Source organism: Arachis ipaensis, chromosome B5, assembly GCF_059453495.1.
Source record: "Arachis ipaensis isolate K30076 ecotype BB chromosome B5, ASM5945349v1, whole genome shotgun sequence".
Classification (NCBI taxonomy): Eukaryota; Viridiplantae; Streptophyta; class Magnoliopsida; order Fabales; family Fabaceae; genus Arachis; species Arachis ipaensis.
In genome coordinates, this window is record NC_142440.1 from 154,162,416 (window position 1) to 154,184,408 (window position 21,993).

The following is a 21,993-nucleotide window of genomic DNA, read 5'->3' on the forward strand; positions in this document are numbered from 1 at the left end:
TTATCAGTACAAAAATATATGTTAAAATATAAATATACTATAAAAATAAATTAAATTACACATGTATTTATACAAAAATACATTAGTAGCTGATTTTAGTAGTTAATTTTAATGTATAAATAATATTTTTTAAAATGTATATTTTAAAATATAAAATATACATTAAAAATAAATTAAATTATATATATTTATAAATAAATATATTATAACTAATTTTAGTAGCTGATTTTTGTCTCTAAATAATATTTTTGAATATAATATATAGGACGCAACATTGTATTGTTGGATGAAGTGAGGAAAAGCATAATATGTGTGGATTATGGCATTCCATTATTTTGAAGATGTCCTTAGTATTATTCTGGTTCTTAGCTTAAAAAGCATTGAAGCCGAAACCATATTGAACACTGGTATTAGTACTTCTGCATCTCTCAACCGAGCAAGTTGGATGACATCTTTGACGAATTCTCCACACATGATCTTCAAAATCAGAATCAGCAAGAAAAGGGTGGCTGGTTTAACAAGATACATGCTTCTTGCCATTCTTCTTTCGGTCTGAAAAATGCCATGTTTCGTAGAAGAATGGCTAATAAGATACAGTATGAAAGAGCCTAGCAGCGGAAACGACACAAATGTCCAACACAAGAACAATATGGAAGCACTCACAACACAATATGGCAGCAACTATAACAAGCAAATATAGCAAGTAAAGCAATAATAAGAACACACCGAGATTTTAACGTGGAAAACCCCTCAATGTGAGAGGTAAAAACCACGAGTCGTCCAGACCAATGAAATAGATCCACTATAATCAAATGAGGTACAAGAGAGTCTCAAACAAAGCACAAAAATGTGCATATAACCAGCCAAAACATCAAAGCACCAAAGCTCACAAATGAAAAGCAAGAAGATGAAATATACCCAAAAAAACAGAGCTGCTGTCGAAGCCAATTTCTCCCTCTGCAAACCTCCAATTAAAATCTCCACCGTCCAGAATGAAGAATAAGATGTGAAGAATCTACAGTTTAAATTTCACGTCGATCCAACGGTGAAAGAATGAGAAAATGCCGTTCCAAAATTGCTGCTCTGTGTAAAAACGGGAAACCTAATTTCTCTCTTGCGAAGCCAATTTCTCTCACTGCAAAGCTCCAATCAACATCTCCACCGACCAGAATGAAGAAAAAGATGATAGGAATATGCAGTTTAAATTTCAAGCCGATCCAACGGTGAACAACTGAGAAACTGCCATTTGAAATTTACTGCTTTGGGCAAAAACGGAAATTCTGTTTTTCCCTTTCTCTCTCACTTGGTGGCTACTCTCTCATTTGGTGGCTACTCTCTCTCACTCTCAATGACCCCCAAAAATCTGAACTAGGGTTGTGGCACAATGGGTGCAAGAGACACCCTCAAAATGTTGGGCTTGGACCTCACAAAGGAGAGAAAAAACCCAACAAATCTCCCCCTTCTCGACTAGGTGGAGGCCCTCGCCATTCCGGCGATCAGACAACATGTTTCAAACTTTTCTCTTGACAATGCTTTTGTCATCATATCAGCACCATTGTCATCAGTGTGAACTTACTCAAGTTCTAACAACTTGGAATCTAACACATCCCGTATCCAGTGATACCTAACATCAATATGTTTAGATCTTGGATGAAAAGTAGAATTCTTGGCAAGATGAATAGCACTTTGGCTATCACACAACAACACATAACGGTCTTGCTTGAAATCAAGTGCTGCAAGAAACTTCTTCATCCACAACAACTCTTTACATGCTTCAGTTGCTGCAATAAACTCTGCCTCTGTGGTAGAAAGTGCAACACACTTTTGTAGCCTTGACTGCCATGAAATAGCTCCCCCTGCAAACTTGACCAAATAACCTGAAGTAGACTTTCGAGAATCAATATCTCCTGCCATGTCTGCATCAGTAAAGCCAACTAGCAAAGGTTTCTCACCACCAAAACTCAAACTCAAGTTAGTTGTACCTTTGAGATATCTCATAATCCATTTAACAGCATTCCAATGTTCTTTACCTGGATTAGAGAGAAAACGACTCACAGTACCAACTGCATGAGCAATGTCTGGTCTAGTACACACCATAGCATACATCAAGCTTCCAACAGCTGAGGCATAAGAAATTTCATCCATTGCTTGTTTCTCCTCATCAGTGGTTGGACACTGCTTGGTACTCAACTTAAAATGAGGAGCAAAAGAACTAGCAACACATTTGGCATCATTCATGCCAAACCTTTGAAGCACCTTCTTTATGTACTTCTCCTGTGACAAATAAAGCTTCTTGGAATCTCTATAACGAGTAATAGTCATGCCCAAAATTTGTTTGGCAGGACCCAAGTCCTTCATAGCAAAGAACTTACTCAACTGTTTCTTCAACTCATTAATCCTCAAAGCATTCTTGCCCACAATCAAAATATCATCCACATAAAGCAAAAGAATGATAAAATCATCATCAGAAAATTTTTGCACAAATACACAATGATCTGAAGTTGTCTTACGGTAACCATGCTTCCCCATAACAGATTCAAACTTCTTGTACCACTGTCTTGGAGCTTGCTTCAACCCATAAAGACTCTTCTTAAGCTTGCACACAAAATCTTCCTTTCCTTTAACAACAAAGCCCTCCGGTTGCTCCATGTAGATCTCCTTGTCTAAATCACCATGAAGAAAAGTTGTCTTCACATCCATTTGCTCAATCTCCAAATCAAGAGACGCTGCTAATCCAAGCACAGCACGAATGGATGACATCCTCACAACAGGAGAAAAGATCTCCTCATAATCAACACCTTTTCTCTGGCTAAAACCTCTAACAACCAATCTAGCCTTATACCGAGGCTTAGAATTGTGTTCTTCATTCTTGATTCTGAATACCCATTTGTTCTTCAAAAATCGCATACCCTTCGGTAGCTTCACCAACTCATAGGTATCATTCTCAAGCAAGGACTTCATTTCTTCTTGCATAGCTTCAAGCCATTGAGCTTTGCTTTCATCTTCAACAGCCTCTCCAAAGCATTCAGGTTCTCCCCCATCAGTCAACAAAACAAACTCATGTGGAGAATACCTTGACGAAGGCTTTCTCTCTCTTGTAGACCTTCTAAGTGCATTTGCAGGAATTTCTAAAGCTGGTTCTTCATCTTGATCATCATCACCAACTTCATCAAGTATTGGATCAACTGTTCCATCTTCACCTGCACTTGTATCATGCTCATTATTTTGAGCTTCAACTCTACCATCTTCTACCATAGGCATAGAGGGAGTAATATCCAAGTCAGAAAAATCATCACTAGGCTGAACCATTGGCTTTTTCGCATTATCAACATCCTTCAATGTTTGGTCTTCAACAAAGACAACATCTCTACTCCGAATCACCTTCTTGTTAACAGGATCATAAAACCTGTAACCAAACTCATCCATGCCATAGCCAATAAAAATACATTGCCTAGTCTTTACATCAAGCTTAGATCTCTCATCTTTAGGAATATGAACAAAAGCTTTACATCCAAAGACTCTTAAATGATCATAAGAAACATCTTTACCTGACCATACCTTCTCTGACACTTCAAATTGCAAGGGAACACATGGTGTTCGGTTCAAGACATGAACAACAGTGCTCAAAGCTTCACCCCAAAAGGATTTTGCCAATTCAGACTGTGACAATAAGCACCTAACTCTTTCAACCAATGTTCTGTTCATCCTTTCAGCCAAGCCATTCAACTGAGGAGTCTTCGGAGGAGTGTTCTGATGTCTTATACCATGCTCTTTACAATAAGCATCAAATGGACCTGAGTACTTACCACCATTGTCAGTACGAATGTATTTCAACTTCTTCCCAGTTTCTCTTTCAACAGAAGCTTGAAATTGCTTGAACACATTCAAAACTTGATCTTTGGTCTTCAAAGTGTAAACCCATAATTTCCTAGAATGATCATCAATAAAGGTTACAAAATAGATAGACCCTCCAAGTGTTCTTGTCTTCATCGGTCCACATACATCAGAATGCACCAAGTCAAGTATCTCTGACTTCCTTGAAGGTGGGTGGCTCTTGAAAGAAACCCTGTTTTGTTTCCCAGCAAAGCAATGGTTGCACTTTTGCAAAGCAACCTTACAACCAGATAAAAGATTCCTCTTGGATAACATATTCATGCCCTTCTCACTCATATGACATAATCTTTTATGCTATAAATCAGTTTCATCAACAAACTCAGCAGCATTAACATCTTTCACAATCTTTGCTTGAGTTAAATAAAGAGTAGAGTGTCGAGTACCTCTAGCAACAACCATGGAACCCTTGGTGAGCTTCCAACTATCACGAGAGAATGAGCTATCCAAGTCTTCATCACACAACTTACCAACAGAAAGTAAGTTCAACCGAATATCTGGAACATGCTTCACACGCTTCAAAGTCAACTTGGTACCGTTGGAGGTTTCCAAGCAAATTTGTCCAACACCGGCACATTTTGCAACACCTTGATGAGCCATTTTTACATCACCAAAATCACCAGGAGTATAGGACGTAAACAAATCCCTCCTAGATGTAACATGAATAGAAGCACCGCTATCAATCACCCAACTAGTGCTATTATCAACAAGGTTAACAGATTCAAACTCCTCAACAACAAGAAAATCATCATGAGTTACATTAACCTTGTCTTCCTTGCTACCATCATCTTTATTTGTGCTCTTGTCTTTACTTGCCTTGGCTTTCTCCTTCTTTAACTGCCAACAAAATTTCTTCACATGTCCCTTTTGACCACAATGATGACACTCAATATTCTTATACTTTCCTCGAGACTTGCTTCTGCTTTGATCTCTACCTTTAGGACCTCGACTTTTGCTTCTCCCCCTAAACTCAGAAACAAGAACATCTGAATGTGTAGTCGATGTACCTTGTGACTTTCTTCTCATCTCTTCATTCAAAACACTGCTCTTGGCAAGATCCATAGAGATTACACCATCAGGAGCAGAATTGGACAATGACATTCTGAGAATTTCCCACGAGTCTGGTAAGGAGCCAAGAAGTAACAATCCTTGAACCTCTTCATCAAACTTGATACCCATGGAAGATAACTGATTCATAATTCCTTGGAAATTATTCAAGTGATCTGTCATTGATGTCCCATCTGTATACTTCAAAGCCAACAACTGCTTGATCAAAAACATCTTGTTATTCCCAGTTTTTCGAGCATACAACTGTTCAAGCTTAATCCAAAGGGTCCGAGCATGTGTCTCTCCAATAATATGGTTCAACACATTATCGTCAACCCACTGCCTAATATATCCACAGACTTGTCTATGCAACAAAGTCCAATCATCATCAGATTTATCATTAGGCTTCTCTGTACCAAAAATTGGTTGATGAAAATTCTTGACATAAAGCAAATCTTTCATTTTTGACTTCCACAAATCATAATTAGGACCATTAAGAGTGATCATCCTACTAGTATTAGTATTAGCTTCCATTGTTCACAAAATCACAAGCCCAGAAAAATACCAACAAGCTCTGATGCCAGTATGAAAGAGCCTAGCAGCGGAAACGACACAAATGTCCAACACAAGAACAATATGGAAGCACTCACAACACAATATGGCAGCAACTATAACAAGCAAATATAGCAAGTAAAGCAATAATAAGAACACACCGAGATTTTAACGTGGAAAACCCCCTCAATGTGAGAGGTAAAAACCACGAGTCGTCCAGACCAATGAAATAGATCCACTATAATCAAATGAGGTACAAGAGAGTCTCAAACAAAGCACAAAAATGTGCATATAACCAGCCAAAACATCAAAGCACCAAAGCTCACAAATGAAAAGCAAGAAGATGAAATATACCCAAAAAAACAGAGCTGCTGTCGAAGCCAATTTCTCCCTCTGCAGACCTCCAATTAAAATCTCCACCGTCCAGAATGAAGAACAAGATGTGAAGAATCTACAGTTTAAATTTCACGTCGATCCAATGGTGAAAGAATGAGAAACTGCCGTTCCAAAATTGCTGCTCTGTGTAAAAACGGGAAACCTAATTTCTCTCTTGCGAAGCCAATTTCTCTCACTGCAAATCTCCAATCAACATCTCCACCGACCAGAATGAAGAACAAGATGATAGGAATATGCAGTTTAAATTTCAAGCCGATCCAACGGTGAACAACTGAGAAACTGCCATTTGAAATTTACTGCTTTGGGCAAAAACGAAAATTCTGTTTTTCCCTTTCTCTCTCACTTGGTGGCTACTCTCTCATTTGGTGGCTACTCTCTCTCACTCTCAATGACCCCCAAAAATCTAAACTAGGGTTGTGGCACAATGGGTGCAAGAGACACCCTCAAAATGTTGGGCTTGGACCTCACAAAGGAGAGAAAAAACGCAACAGGGAGACGTTACAAAACATTGCTGAAGAGAGGAAGATGTTTCATCTGTGTGAGAGAATTGCAACCACTGACAAGAAAGCTGAGTTGATGGAGTGGCGCCAAACCTCCTCTGTTATCACTCAACCTGAAATCTATGGAAGAGAGGAAGATAAGGAACGTGTTGTGCAAGCTTTGATTCAGACTTGTGATACTGAGCGTGCCGCGGTGCATACTATAGTTGGTCTTGGTGGTCTCGGAAAAACAACACTTGCTCAGCTGGTCTTCAATGATGACAGGATAAAGAAGCATTTTGACTTGAAGATTTGGGTTTGTGTCTCTGAGGACTTCAGTCTCAAGAGAATGATCAAGGCTATTTTGGATTCGGCTTCAGTGAGTGTTAGCGGCAATTTGGATATAGATCCACTTCAGAAAAAACTTCAACAGGCACTTCAAGGCAAACGATATTTACTTGTTCTGGACGACATCTGGAGTGAAGATCAAGAGAAGTGGGACAGATTGAAGAATTCACTTGTTGCATGTGGTTCAAAGGTGGGGTCTTCAATTCTTGTTACTACTCGTCTCACAAAGGTTGCATCCATTATGGGTACGCTTCCTCCTCATGACTTGTCTTTTCTGTCTGTTGAAGATTGTTGGTCATTGTTCAAACAACGGGCTTTCGGATTAGATGAAGGGGAAAACGTGGAGCTTGTTGCCATAGGGAAAGAGATTGTGAAAAAGTGTAAAGGGCTAACTCTTGCAGCAAAATCTCTTGGAGGCCTTCTGAGGTTTAAAAGAGAAGAGAGAGAATGGCTATATGTCAAGGACAATGAGATTTGGACTTTGCCACAAGATGAAAACTCTATCTTACCTGCTCTGAGATTAAGCTACTTGAACTTGCCATTAAAATCAAGGCAGTGTTTTTCTTTTTGTGCTATTTTCCCTAAAGATGCTGAGATTGAAAAGGATGAACTTGTTCATCTCTGGATGGCAAATGGCTTCGTCTCATCTGAAGGAACAATGACAGTTGAAGATGTAGCTGAGGAGATAATTAGTGAACTATGCTGGGCATCATTTTTTCAAGACATTGAAAAAGATTATCTTGGCAAAGTTAGGTGCTTCAAAATACATGATCTACTTCATGACCTCGCTCAATATGTTATGGGTGATGTGTGTTGCACTGTAAATGATGAGATGCCCATTGAACATCCAAAAAGAATTCGCCATCTCACGATGGGGCCATGTGCTCGGAACCAAATCATTTCTGCTTGCACATTTAGATCCTTAAGGACATTTCACTTCCGACAGACAAATTGTGCTTTGGCTTCAACGAAGATATTGGGACCACTTGAATCTTTGCGAGCACTTGATTTGGGGTATGTAAATGTATTAAATATGTTGCATTTTTCACTAATTACTCACTTCAAACATCTAAGGTATCTAAATCTTAGTGGGACTTCAATTCAAACACTTACGGAGTCCACAAGTAGCCTATGCAATTTGCAGGTTTTGAATCTCAGTTATTGTCGAAGCCTCCGGCGGTTGCCCGCCATCTGAAATACCTAAAAGCTCTTCGACATCTCTACTTAAGGGGGTGCAGTTCGTTGGTTTACATGCCTAATGAGATTGGCCAGTTGAATTCTTTGAGAACCTTGAATATTTACATAGTAGGTAAGAAGAAAGGGCTAAGGTTAGATGAATTAGCACAATTATGCCTCAGAGGGGAACTCCACATTAAGAACCTGGAAAGAGTAACAAATGCAGCAGATGCCAAGGAAGCCAATTTAATGGGTAAGCAGCTAGACGTGTTGAAATTGTCATGGGGAAGAAATGAGCAATCTAAGTTGCTGCAAAATGTTGATCAGATTCTCGAAGCCCTGGAACCTCATCCAAAGCTCATAAATTTAGGGGTGGGAGGATACCAAGGTATGTATTTCCCACAATGGATGGGCAATCCTCACTTGAAGAATTTGTGTTCCATAAAACTTGTGGATTGCTGGTATAGTCAACAACTCCCCCTACTGGGGAGATTACCATCTCTAAAAATACTTGCAATATGTTGTATGCATAATTTGAGATATGTTGATGATGAATCTTATGATGGGGGAGTAGCCAGAGGATTCCAGTCTCTAATGTGTTTGGAATTGTGTTGCATGCCAAACTTGGAAGGGTTATCAAAAGAGGAAGGAGGTGACATGTTCCCATGTCTTTCCGAAATGAATGTTATTGCATGTCCAAGATTGACATTCCCTGCCCTTCCATCTGTTAGAAAATTATGTATAGCAAAAGCACGGAGGAGATCTGGTCATGATTTATTCTCTAGAGAGATCTTATTATCTCAATGCCCTTCTAAAACAAGGAGCCCCAACCAAGTTCAGATGGATTCGATTCATGGTCTCGGTTGTCTCGAAATCCTTGAAATTCATGATGATCAAGAGTTGGCTTCGTTTCCAAAGGGGACCCTTCAAGGTCTATGTCGCCTCAGACAACTCCATATTCATCACCAGAGCAAAATGGAAGTACTTCCACTTGAACTAGCTAACAACGCTGCCCTTCAAGAATTGCATATAATTGGATGCCACAACTTGGAGTCATTAACAGATCAAGTGTTAACTGGGTTACAGTCGATCGAAAAACTAAAAATTTTCGAATGTGATAAATTCAAAGGCTTATCCACAGGTTTTCAAAGTCTTAGTTCCCTCAAGGATCTAATCATTTCCTTCTGTCCACAAATGGTAGCATTAGCAGAAGATTTACAACACATGCCCCCCATGTTGCAATCAATAACTCTTCATGAGCTCAAAAATCTAGAATGTTTACCTTATTGTTGGGGTAGTACCATGACTCTTCAGTCACTATACATAGCCTGTTGCCCCAAGTTGAAGTCTCTTCCAATAAGCGTTGGATGGTTCAATGGTCTAAACAGTTTGACAGTTGTACATTGTCCTAGCATACAGAAACAATTCGAGAAGGAAACAGGGAAGGATTGGAAATGGATTAAGCACATTCCAAATGTTGATCTTGGAGAAAATTGTTGGGTGATTCCCACTATAGCAGCGAGTTACCCAGATCTGACTTTCTCCGGTACAGCTCAAAACTACATTATTGATTGAAATAGTCATTCACTCCTTTGCTAAAAGACAAAAGTTACAAGCATACCTGGTAGTGCTAAGAACATTGCTGTTCCATATAGTACATTAGAACAGGTGATAACTTTCCTATAATATTACAGTCTAGTATTTAATTTAATATAAATAAAAGTTCAGTCTAACTTAAATATTAATGATTTCTAATATCTAAAAAGTAAATAACAATATTAAAAGACTTTGAAAAGATATTATTACTAATATTTTTGATTAAATAAATTTTCTCAAATCCCATAAAGTAGATTTTTTTTTTTGTGAGCGTTCTTCTTAATTCGTTTGGTATTAATTTTCTCTGTTTCAACTATTACAACTGAAAGTTTTTTTCAGCTATGAATATTGTGAAGAATAATTAAAAAACAAAATAAAAGATAAATTTCTTGCTAATTATCTTTTAATTATATTGAAAAAAAATTGCTGAAAAATTTGACACAAATTCTATTATCGATGAATTTTATGAAACGAAGAATTGACCACTTCATTAATAAAAAGTTCATACATATTTTTTGTACTTTCAAATATATTCTCTATCAATATATTTTTGTAATGCATTTTACATTATATAATTTTTTTTGCATAATTTTTTAATATTATATATGTTATTGGCCCCAATGATACTATTTCTAGATCCGACCTGGATGGCCGGAAAAATGTCTATAAAGCGTTTGATAATCCCATCTGCCAAAAATATGATGCAGTAAGGACCTATGCAGACTTATCGCAAGGAGGCACAGATTTCTTTTGCCCTCTGCACGTTCAGTGCAGGAAGTCTTTCATTGGATCATCATGGTGTACTCTCTTCATCCTGTATGCCTCCATATCCTCAGCCGTAACCTATAACATAACGAATATTTATATATATGCAAAAGGGGGCAATGTATTTTTATAAACACAATTCTTATCCAATGGCATCTTAAAATAATCATACCTCATCATTCCATCTGACATTATATTTACGCTTCCTCTCATCTTTCTCTTCTCTCTTCCTTTGATCCTCCTGTAAAACCAAACTTAACCAATCAGGCACCAAGATAAAAACACTAATATACATTTTTGAAAATTTTCACCTGGACATACCCAAATCCCCAAATAGGGGAAGAATAAAAACGCCAAACAGATCCCCTTCTTTTATGCGAGAAAATTTGGAGTCAAAACTAGTGGGTTACTCCATTCATGGTTTAGGTCAATAACCTTATCAGGACAACACAAATAACTCGTTCTACAGAAGGAAGATAATATAAACATCGAAGAATTAGAAATATTATGAATAAGAGACTTGCATCTACCTTTTTGAGGGCCTCAGCTAGCAACTTGTCATCCAGGACTATATCATCAGGGACATCAGTTCCCCATGTAGCAAGCTTTTTCTCCTCTGTAGGTGTAGGATCCTCTGCACAGATACAAACAAAAAAAGATCAAATTCAATTAAGAGAATGTCAAATATGAACAAACGCATCAAACAAAGACAAAGATAGCAATAGAAAAGGAAAAATGAGGAGGATAGATGCAAAATTAAATCTAGGTTTGGTGTATGTCAGTGTACAAACCTGCAGCAGCCTCCTTACGGGCAATATTAGCCTTCATAAGATCACTTGCAGCCTCAGCAGCCTCTATACCAGCAGCACCAGTGCAATAGCTATTACGTATGGTCTGCTTGCAGCACTTATAGCCCCATTGGTGGTCCCTCCACCATGAGCCCCAAACAGTAGTGTGGTTGTTAATGTAAACATCCTCCTCATACTTGCTTCTAGGAAGTGCTGCCTCCTGTTGACAGCATCAATTATAAAATAAATACATAATCTAAAGAGACATGACGTCACTAAACAAGAAGCGATATATACGTGAGTGTGTATTTTAAGACAATACAAAAGCGTGCATTGTTTTTAAAGGTTTAGAAGTAGAATTTTAGGTTCGGCAATAAAAATTTATGCTTTATAATGCAAAATTTACCTGTCCCTTGATAATTCTACCAGCTCGATCATACTCGACTTGTCTCTCACTTTGACCAAGGAGGAGTTCTCTTGGAAGTTTGTCCTCATCAGCTGCATTGCCATACTTCTCTACAATGGTGTCCTTTGTTTGGGATTTCAGTTTCTCCTTCATGACCTTAAAATTCTTATAGAGCAATTCAGCTTGGGATGGAGCTGCTTGCATGTGAACATCTTGCCCCTTGTCAAATGCTTCCCAAGCATGGATGTTTAATTCCTTGAATTCTAGAGCTTGACCACTATTTCTATATTGGTTATCACCCTACAGAAAAATAGTAGATTTAATCATATACAAGATTAGCATACATAAAACATAAAAACAAGAGAGGTTTCTATAAATTCAGATTCTAGAGTCTTACCCCATAAAACTTCTCATTTGGATCTGCATCCGGAAGAGGATCTTCACGCATAGACCTGGTCTTGGGATCGTAGTGTGCAGAATTGACTTCAAGATTGAGAAGGTATTTGGCAGTATCCTCTCGAATACGCAGGTTCCTAAAAAATATATTTCAGCCCCAATTCATCTAAGATAAACAATGAAAGTGATGCAGGACCAATTATTGTGGCCCTAGATTATCAAAAAGGATGGAACCGTAGGAATTACCTCACAGTTCCTGTACTTCCACCACCTGTTGTACGCACACGCTTCTCAACCTTTGCAAAGTCCATTTGTTTGCTTTCATCGACCTTTGCTTCATCTACCCTTAGGTCATCTTCCTCTTCATCCTCATCACTTGCAGCATCCTCCTCCCCATTTTGGTTGCTCTTCTCCAACTTCTTAAGCTGTTGTTCCTTTAAGTACTTCTTTCGAGCTTCATCTCTAGCTTCATACCTCTCAATGACTCGAGCATAAGTTGAAGCATCATACCCATTCCACCTGTCCCGTTTGCCATCATAGTCAAGCTCAAAAGTTTCTATCTTTTCATCAGGGGCTATGTGCTTGTTTGTCCATTTTGCTCCCACTCTCCTTGGTCTTTCCATGCATGACTTAGCATCATGTGTCATAGCTCCACAGCTAAACAAGAAAATCAATATAAAGCACCAAGTCAATCCACTATAAGAAAATGACAAGAATAACTGAAAAAGTAAATAAAAGAAGACCCAATGCTTATGCAAAGTGTACTAAAATTCATGATCCCACTGAGAAGATAGTCAATGAGAACATTTACATCAAGACACACAACAAAAACACATTTAGAGTGGTAGATAGATTACTTACTTTTCACATGCACCTTTCCTGTACTTGTCAGCCTGGAAAATTTTAGCACCTCTATCATACCATGATTTGGTGTAATTGGGATCGGATTTCCACTTCCTTTGATGTTTTAAACTCTACAAAGGCAAAAAAGTACAATTCAGAATAACAAGTCCATTATACATGAATAATGTTTCAAATACCAAAATTTCTTGCAGATATAAAATAAATAAATAAATAAAAAATAACACTTACAGGTCTCTCAGCATTAAGATACCAAGGTGCAGATGACATATACTGGGGAATGTGAGGGTTAATTTCTTTACCATCTTCATCCACCTCAGCTGGTGCAAGCCCAGCTTTACGTGCTTCCTCTAACTCAATCTGTTTGCGATGGTCCTCCCTGGACTTGAATGCCACTGCAATCCGCCCCACGCAAAAAAGAAATAAATTATATAATTATTGCAAGAGAATTCACTAACGGCCAAAAAATTAAGCATTGACATCTTATTTGCATTGACTATGGAAAATTAATATCCATTAAAACAATACGGGAAAACCTAAAAGCTTTGAATTGGAGCATCTCTGATTTTTCAATCTCAATACTTGCCCAAATATGAAAAAACATTACAACGCCACTCCCCCCCCCCCCCCCTCTTCTCAAACCCCCCACAAAAAATCCCCCCAAAAAAAAAATAAATGGAAAATCCCAATACGACTGAAGAGATTTTATTTTTTTCTGAAACAATTAGCTACAGAAAAGTAAACAAATAGATTATGTCCAGTTTAATCCAAAAACAAGCATATAGATTATACGATAACCATCATTACTGCTTTTCATGGAAAACTACACAGATAGCAAACCCAAATGGTAAGATTCTAGCTCGTCGGCCACCTAAACAGTTAGGTATTCATCATCCTACATATCACTTTTCTTTTTATCTTTTCTCTTTTCATAAAATAAATACTTTTCCTCAGTGACAGAAAAACAAACCACACCCCTAGTTAGTACCAGAACAATATCCTGAAAGAAAAGTGTGATGTCTAGCATCCTGATAGGTTAATTTCTCTGAGAGTTCAATTTATGCTTTCATATACTATGGCATAGTATACCCACACCCCTAGTTGGTACCAGAACAATATCCTGAAAGAAAAGTGTGATGTCTGGCATCCTGCTAGCTTAATTTCTTCCACAGTTCAATTTATGCTTTCATATTCTTTGGCACAGTATAGCCTAGTGGCTAGTACATACAAGATATTCAACAAACTAATCATTTTCTGGCCTTTGAAATGAAAGATCCAACAAATTTGCACCTCTCACACATTGCACAGAATAGCATCAATAATGGTGACGATCTTCAAAGACTTACAGTCTGCCAGCCATAACGACATGAAGCCCTAAGCCACAAGACATCGGCCTCAAAGAACCAAATGGAAGTATCAGGGCCATCAAAAACATTCAATAAATTCCTTCCTTTAAATTAGGGTAATTTTTAATAGGACATCAAATACTGCAAACGCTCAAACTATTAAGAGCCGATAGCATAAACCCTAGGGTACGAAAATTCACGAGAAAAGGGATCGAAATTGAATGAAAGGAAGAAGGTACCTGAAGCGGTGGCCATGTTGTGAACAACTGAAGAATCAGTCGGAAGAACGAGAGACGAAACGAACAAAGAAGCAGAAGAGAGACGCTGATTGTGATTTGGCGTTGTGTGATTTATCAGAAGTCGCAGTTTCGGAATCGCGAGAGAGAGCTTAGTAATTACGACTCGAAGAAATTCGAATTCAGGATTGGCGCTAAGAGGTGAACAGGTTACAGTAGTTGGAGTTGTTCTAGAAGGTTCTTGTTCCTCCTTCTCCGGCTCCGATTATCCGGGATCGGAGTTGGCGAATGGGAGCGCGGAAACGACGACGTATCGGAGCAGAAACAGTGCAGAGAGAGAAAGAGAGTATTGGGAATTTTTTGAGGGAAAGATTCTACGGAGCACAAGCGAGAGATCCCACGTAAGTTAGAATACGGTGTGGCGCCGTGACACTTCTCCTTCGCCCGTTTTTGAATGGAGCTGGCGTACTCATAAATATTTTCCTTTTTATTTTTTATTTTTTTCCTTTTTGTGTGCCATTCAAAATAACAACATTAAAATAAAATGATTTCAACTTTCAAGTTGAATTCAACTTTATTTTGAGAAAATTTCAACGCAATATGAGTAAGAATTACTTGAATTTTTTATTTATATTAATTTATAAGCTTTTGTAGCAACATAAATTTAAGCTTTTTATTTTTATTTTTTTGTGTTTTAGTTTATGTCTATGGTTATTATAAATTTCAAATATTTATTAAATAAAATATCATTAAATTCATAAATAAATGGTATTTGAAGTTTTTTTCTGGAGGAGTACGTGATCAAAAAGGAGAACTTGGGTCCCACGTGATTTTGTACTATTGAGATGACGGATTTGACCTTAGACGTGGATGATTATATATTTGTTTGTACTGGGTTTTAGCGTCATTGTGAATATTGCATACGGCCACTAAATTAGGCTGTGTATCAGTGTATGTGATGGGTGTTGAGAATTTGGAATTAATATATGCACTTCAATGTAGAATGTGGACAGCGAAACATGACTTTATTCATTTTAAACAATATTCAATTTACATTATTATTAATATAAATATAAATAATATAATAATGCTATAATGCATGTTTTGTCATCAATTTGTGTTTCATTGTAGGGGAACAAATGGGAGTTTCTTTTAACTAAATGGGTTTAATTCTTATTTTAAATATAAAAATTCCTAAAATTTCAGACTAATTATTTCACTTATTAGAATATTTACTAATTTCAAACTAATTAAAATTTAATGACCATATTGTACAACAGATACTTTAAATTTTTTAGTCCATATACGTATTGTAATGTATATTTATATATATTTTTTTTGGGGTGACTTGCGTATTTTGAATTTGTACAAAAAAGAGAAATGCGAACACTTAGGCTATGTTTGGTTGGAAGAAAAGAAACAGAAAGGAAAGAAAGAAAAAGAAAGAAATTGAGTGAATTTTTATTTTTTTTAGATATGTTTGGATGAAAGGAAAATAAGAAAGAAAGAAATATAAAAATATAATTTTATTTTTATATTATAAAATATTAAAAAAATAAAAGGTTAATATTAAAAGTAGAGAGAGAGATTTAGTTTTCTCTCTATTTTCTCTCAATTGTTAAAGAAAAAAAATTGGTGAGTCTCACTAATATTTTTTCACCCATTTTCCTTCCTCTCATATTTCTCTTCTCAACCAAACAAAGAATCCAATTTCTTTTCTTCCCTTTTCTTTCCTCCCATTTTCACCTCAAACAAACATAGTGTTAAGGTGACAGCTACAATCTTACTCTTATTTCCGTTCACGGAACAGTATCACAAGTGATTTTGTTACGTTCAAAAGATTTTAAAAAATATATATTCTGTAAACAAAGATAAAAAGTAGTAAATACAAAACCAATATTTTTAATATAAATAAAAAATTAATTAATATTAATACAAATATAAAACAAAAATAAAAAATATTAATCACCTAATATTTGTCATCAAAATGCTATTTTTCAATTCTCTTCACACGCCACATTTTTCTGGCCAAGCACATCCAAAGAAAAAATAAGTATAATATTTGAACATTTGAAGTTACAGATTATAGTCGTTCCAAAGATTTTAATTGTACTAATTAAATATCTAAAATTGGTAAAATTATATTATGTTAGTCCTTTGGCCTTTTATCCATCAAATATTGATAAGGACTAATATAGTGCATCTTTACTAATCATAGGAACATAACGGGTGCAATTAGAAATTTAGAATATCAAGGACTACGTACGACCACTACCAATCTTCAAGACCACTTTGGCCTTAACTCTCACAATTGCGACCTTAGGGTCCTATAAGGTTGGAAAGGAGAAACTCTACAATGATAGAACATGTAAAATACAGTAACAGGATATTTCTCCAAAAAAAAAAATATAAATAATAGTAACAACAAATAAAACAAAAAGGGAACGAGCGATTTCGGCAAAGAAAATTCCTATTATAATACAAAATACAAATAAATGGATGAAGCTGATGATTTACTCTTTTATAAAGATGGTCATTTCCATCTTTCTTCAAGGTGGGCAGAAACACAAGTTTACGACTACTATATATGTTCATAGTTTATACCTGAAGCTGATAAAATACCCCTAAATGACAATGCGTTGAGAAATTACAGATCCTATGAGCTTGACAACCCCCCCCCAAACAACAAAAAAAAACCCTTTTTTCTCTCTCTTTTGAGCCACCAAAAGAGAAATTTCCTTTTAAGAATTAATACCCTAACAGATAAGGGAAAAAAGAATTTAACCTACATCCCAGTTTATAAAAAAATGGTATTCGAGCAGATTGCAGACAAATGATCTTTTTTTTTTTTGTATGAAGAAACAACAGAGACGACTTGGTCAGTTATGATGGATCCGGATCAAGTTTTGGAACAATGGCAGATTTGAGTTCTAGATGAGAGATACGAACAGCTCCAATAAGCCTCTCCGGCAACTCATCAGGGGTATTTGCCTGACAATAAACAACAATTTTGTCACTCCTATTTGGTATAATGGTAAAAGTTGTAAGTGAACAGTCAAAAAACCTCTCTAATTAAACCCAAAAAAAAGAGTCAACAAATTCACCGTCAAAATTACTGCTATGGTTAAGCACTGATTCAGACGAAAGACTACTAGACTAGGCAAAAAATCTCATGCATAATATGTAACTGGGCTACCGAAAAAGATGACAGGAAAAATTGTAAGAAACTAAACAATAATATTGCTGAACTTGAGGAACTATTTACAACCGCCAGCCTTTAAGGATGAAGCCACATGAAATTGAACAATTAAAAGAAAAATGGTGAAGGGGGCACGTCTGTTATTAATTGGCGAGTCTACATAATGTTAGATTAATTACTCAAGTCCAGTCGTTATACTATGGTCAAGATTTAACCGTATATGTAACATCAAAGTCATGATTAATCTTGTGCAACATGAACATGAAAGGTTTACACTGAATGCAACAAGAAAATAGGTTAGTTCACTTGCTATAACTTTTTACAACATAGGGAAACATACCTGCACAAGGAAAGCCATATCAACCACCAACGTTGTAATCACACCAACAACCAGCCCCAAAACTCCATTAGCAACAGTGGAAGAACCAATATCAACATCAATCTACAGATGGAAAATAGTTTATTAAACAATTATGGCAGACAAGTAAGGGTATATAGATCATTTATTACTAGAAATTAGGCCACCTCCTGCAACATAGAACAGAAAACACTATATCAAGAAATTGGGTGAAGTTTTACTTCTAAATACTTAGCACCACGAATATAGTTGCAATCAACTGCCTTTCCCAGTAGACAAGGAGTACTACCAACACTCTGGCGCACAATTCACGAGCCCTGCAATTTTTTAGTTGGGACAGAATTTTTAGCGGAAGAATAGTAATAATAGCAAATAGAAGAGAGAAAGGAAGAGAAACATAATAGTGTTAGAGAAATGCTAGAGAGCCATCAAAATTGATTGTTTTTGGCCATCACTTTTAGCTATCAACCCAATTTCTTTAGTTTAGTAATCCAACAACATACTTTAGCCCACACTTTTAAACATTAATGGCTAATTGATGGCCAAAAATAATAAATTCTGATGGCCCTCTAATATTCTTTAGTATTATATATAAATGTTATAACGTGTCCATATAAAGAGATTATTACACAAGACTGCTGCTAGATGGACATGGGGACGGGAGATAATGAACAACAATTATATAAGGATGAAAAATTACCAACAAAAAAAATAATAGAAAAAGAATTGCTGAGGCAGTGAAAATTGCCCAATTTGTAATGATGACAAAATTATATATACCTTGGGGACTGATGGAATGAGCTTCAACCTGCTATTTCGGAATTCATCGTCACCATCAACAAAGCGTTGCAAGAGGGATCCAGGAACTAATTCTTTTGTCACAAAATAGAATACCATACTATAGTGTGTTGATCCAGGCACCTACAACCAAACGTGATCATTAATTTACTGAAAAACTCCAAATTATTAAATCGTAGAGTAGAAACATATGAAGCAAGGAAACCCACTTGAAGATTAAAGATAATGGAGAAAAACCCTTTTTCTGATGCAACCTACATGAACCAAAAAAAACCTTTGTCAACGAAGTCACCAAAGGATAACAATAAACAAGTATTATAACAAAATAAATTGTTTGCAAAATTTATACAAGTACATTTTTCATACATGCAACGACAAAGAGATCATAGAATAGGTCTGTAGATTATTTTTTCACATCAGGATAAAATGACAAACCTACATATAAATTGTCATGTAAACAAAATTCAAACAGAGTGTTATTAATACTCACTTGTGTTGCACAACCCTGACGCTTAGCTACATGGTCCATCCTTTTTGAGTCCTTGAGGCTTGAACCAATCAACAGCAACAAGATCCAGCAGATGTTTTCCGGCGGGAACCTTGGACTTGTCAAAGCAAAAATGCTTGCTTCTGACTCTAAAGTTATTTCCATCAGAAATTTTCCAGCAATCACGAGCATTATCCCGATCATCACGACGTAAGTTACCCGAAAATGAAGACAAGTCAATTTCATCTGCTGGTTCTTCTTCCAAGACTTCAGTTCCAGAAAGCATTATGATTAGATTTTATCCAGGGTCCACTGAGTGCACAAAATTATCCTTATGACTATAATATTATCTAAAGAAATGATGCATAGGAAGCAGTCACCTGTTCTTTTGATATCATTCTCAAGACCGCATGGGTAAGCCTGAAGAATTAAAAAGGGGGGGGTGGCGGAAGAGGACATTAGAAGTTGTGAACCAAATGCCAAATGTTATTCAAAATACTATAATCCAAAAGTTAGGATTGCATGGCATGAAACGGGTAGAAAAATTATTCTATAGAATTCTGATTTCTGTTGTACGTGATGGTGTGAAATACGATTCCTTCATGATAGACAGCGGCAAAGATTTGTAAGTTCTATTACATTGTCGTTATCAGTTTTTCGAGGTGAGGACCCATAAGTTATTGCCCAAGTTTGGATATGTGGTCTGTAGTTCAGAAAAATCGAACTGGAATCCTCAAATTTTAGCAATACTAGGAGCCTCTAGTTTAATGCCTATTGGTACCTCATCATTTGTGCATGTCATTGCACCTGAAACAGTTTTGGTTGCAACTCTGTCATTCGTAGCTGATTAAAATCGCGATTGTGACGGACAAATAAGTGATAATTGACCCTTCGGTGAGCTTGATATTGCGATGGCCAGTACTCCTGTTATGATCCCAGTTTTCGGGAAGGGTGAGCACTAGATGGTGTCGAAGATATACTGCGAAATGATGATGATGATGATATGGAACCCGCCACAATTGCTGATGATAGCAATGATGATATAGCAAGGAGTATTCCAGTTGGGGGTAGTGGAGTATCTAATTCGAAAACCCAGCAATACCCCCCCCCCCCCGGCACTTTTAGACTTCAGCAATGTTGGCTGATAACTTAATCACCTAAGACCTAAGACATTTTATCAACAACGACCATATATCAAAAAAATATTAACAAACATAATAACCATAAACATCAAGTACCTCGATGCCAATGGTCAATGAATGGCGTCAAACCCATCATGCATGAAACAAGGGGTGGCAATGAGTAGGGTAGGGTAAGGTTTGGATCCAACCCTAATCCTACCTATGGGTTGAGAATATCCCAACCCTAACTCTACCCGTTCTTAATCTGCGGGTACCCAGTCTTACCCGCGAGTAGGGGTGTAAGTTACCGAACCAAACCGAAATTTACCGTAAAACCGAACCGAAATTTATAACAACCGAAAAAAATCGGTTTTTTGGTTTTTTTCCGAAGTAAACCGATCAGTTCGGTTCGGTTTTCGGTTGGTTCAGCAGAAACCGAACCGAACCAAACCAAACCACAGAAGTGGTTTAGTAATACATTGAAATGGAAATTTTAGACTTAACAAATGTGTTTGTTTTATGTTAAGTTATTGGAATGAGTTGAAATTGTGTTGAATTTAAATGTAATGTAATATTATTTTAGTTTATTGATTGTTTTGAACATCATTTTACTAAGATTAATTTTCTCTTAGTTAGAATTAAAAACCGAAAAAACCGACCGAACCAAACTGCTTTTGGTTCGGTTCGGTTCGGTTCGGTTGTTGCGCAAACAGCAAACCGATTGGTTGGTATTATGTAAAAACCGAATAAATCGGTTCGATTAGTTTTTGGTCTAAAACCGAACCAAACCGAACCGATAACACCCCTACCTGCGAGTTACCAAAAAGATGCAACATTATTATATAACTTAATGATAATTTAAATAGAACTGATTTTTATGTAAAAAAAAAAAATTATCAATTAATGATCTTCACTTAGTGGCTAAGGATCTTTTGCATTTAGTGAGAGGTCATTAGTTCAACATCTACTTGAAGTATATTTCTATATAAGTTTATAACATATATATAGGTGTGGCTTGGTCGGGTAGGGTTGAGGACACGAGAATCCTATCCACTGCGGATCGGGTTGACAACTCTACCCGGCCGGGTTGGATCAGATTGGGTTCTCGCAGGTAGGGTGCATGTTGTCACCCCTACCTAAAACTAGGGAACCACCAGAAGATCCATGACTAAAGGAGCTAAATGAACTGGCTAACTTTACCACGTTTCTATTGGCCACACGGCATATGCACTGGTATAACCATGAGATAGCAGCAGATTCCCAACTGTATTTGCCCATGTCTTCTAGCCTAGCTATGTATAGTAGCCAACGAATGTGAAGACATATGATGGTAATCAATGGCTAAGAGAATGGGGGGTTAAATCTTAGCTACCATTTTTGCAGAATATTACTTTTGCCCTTGTACATAAATTTCAGGAGATATTTTTACTTTGTCTCATAAGAAGGTGAGAGACATTTTCATTTTGTCTCGTAATATATTAAGAGACATTTTTCATTTTGTCTCCCGAGTGCCTGAAGCAGAAACGAAGCAGAGAAGAGAGAATCACACCAAGATGTATCCTGGTTCAGCTGCTAAGTGCAATGTAGCCTACATCCAGTCTCTATCACAACAGTAACAGAATTTCACTATCTTTCAACAGAATACATTCACCAATTCTCCCTAGGATCTATCCAATCCTATTTGGGACAAGTCCAGATTCTAACCCAACCTGAACTTGACTAGGACTCATCCTAGCTTTCAACAGCA

The 21,993-nt window shown here is 36.9% G+C and overlaps 2 protein-coding genes and 1 pseudogene across 2 annotated transcripts; 1 reads left to right on the forward strand and 2 right to left on the reverse strand.

The window, feature by feature from the left end:
• Positions 1–319: 319 nt before the first annotated feature.
• Positions 320–9,479, forward strand: LOC107641410 (disease resistance protein RGA2-like; annotated as a pseudogene).
• Positions 9,480–9,946: 467 nt separating this feature from the next.
• LOC107641411 (pre-mRNA-splicing factor SLU7) lies at positions 9,947–14,739 on the reverse strand. The gene is made up of 10 exons (XM_088487850.1): positions 14,287–14,739; positions 12,933–13,096; positions 12,702–12,814; positions 12,087–12,497; positions 11,842–11,977; positions 11,445–11,744; positions 11,042–11,258; positions 10,781–10,884; positions 10,423–10,491; positions 9,947–10,328 (listed from the first exon to the last, which is right to left on the reverse strand). The coding sequence occupies exons 1-10, from the start codon at positions 14,300–14,302 to the stop codon at positions 10,251–10,253; spliced, it is 1,608 nt and encodes a 535-aa protein (XP_088343976.1). The 5' UTR covers positions 14,303–14,739; the 3' UTR covers positions 9,947–10,250.
• A 2,427-nt stretch (positions 14,740–17,166) lies between these two features.
• LOC110262644 (protein ENHANCED DISEASE RESISTANCE 2-like) lies at positions 17,167–19,523 on the reverse strand. Its single transcript, XM_088487492.1, has 7 exons — positions 19,506–19,523; positions 19,129–19,392; positions 18,848–18,892; positions 18,621–18,761; positions 17,823–17,924; positions 17,698–17,757; positions 17,167–17,274 (listed from the first exon to the last, which is right to left on the reverse strand). The coding sequence occupies exons 1-7, from the start codon at positions 19,521–19,523 to the stop codon at positions 17,167–17,169; spliced, it is 738 nt and encodes a 245-aa protein (XP_088343618.1).
• Positions 19,524–21,993: the final 2,470 nt, after the last annotated feature.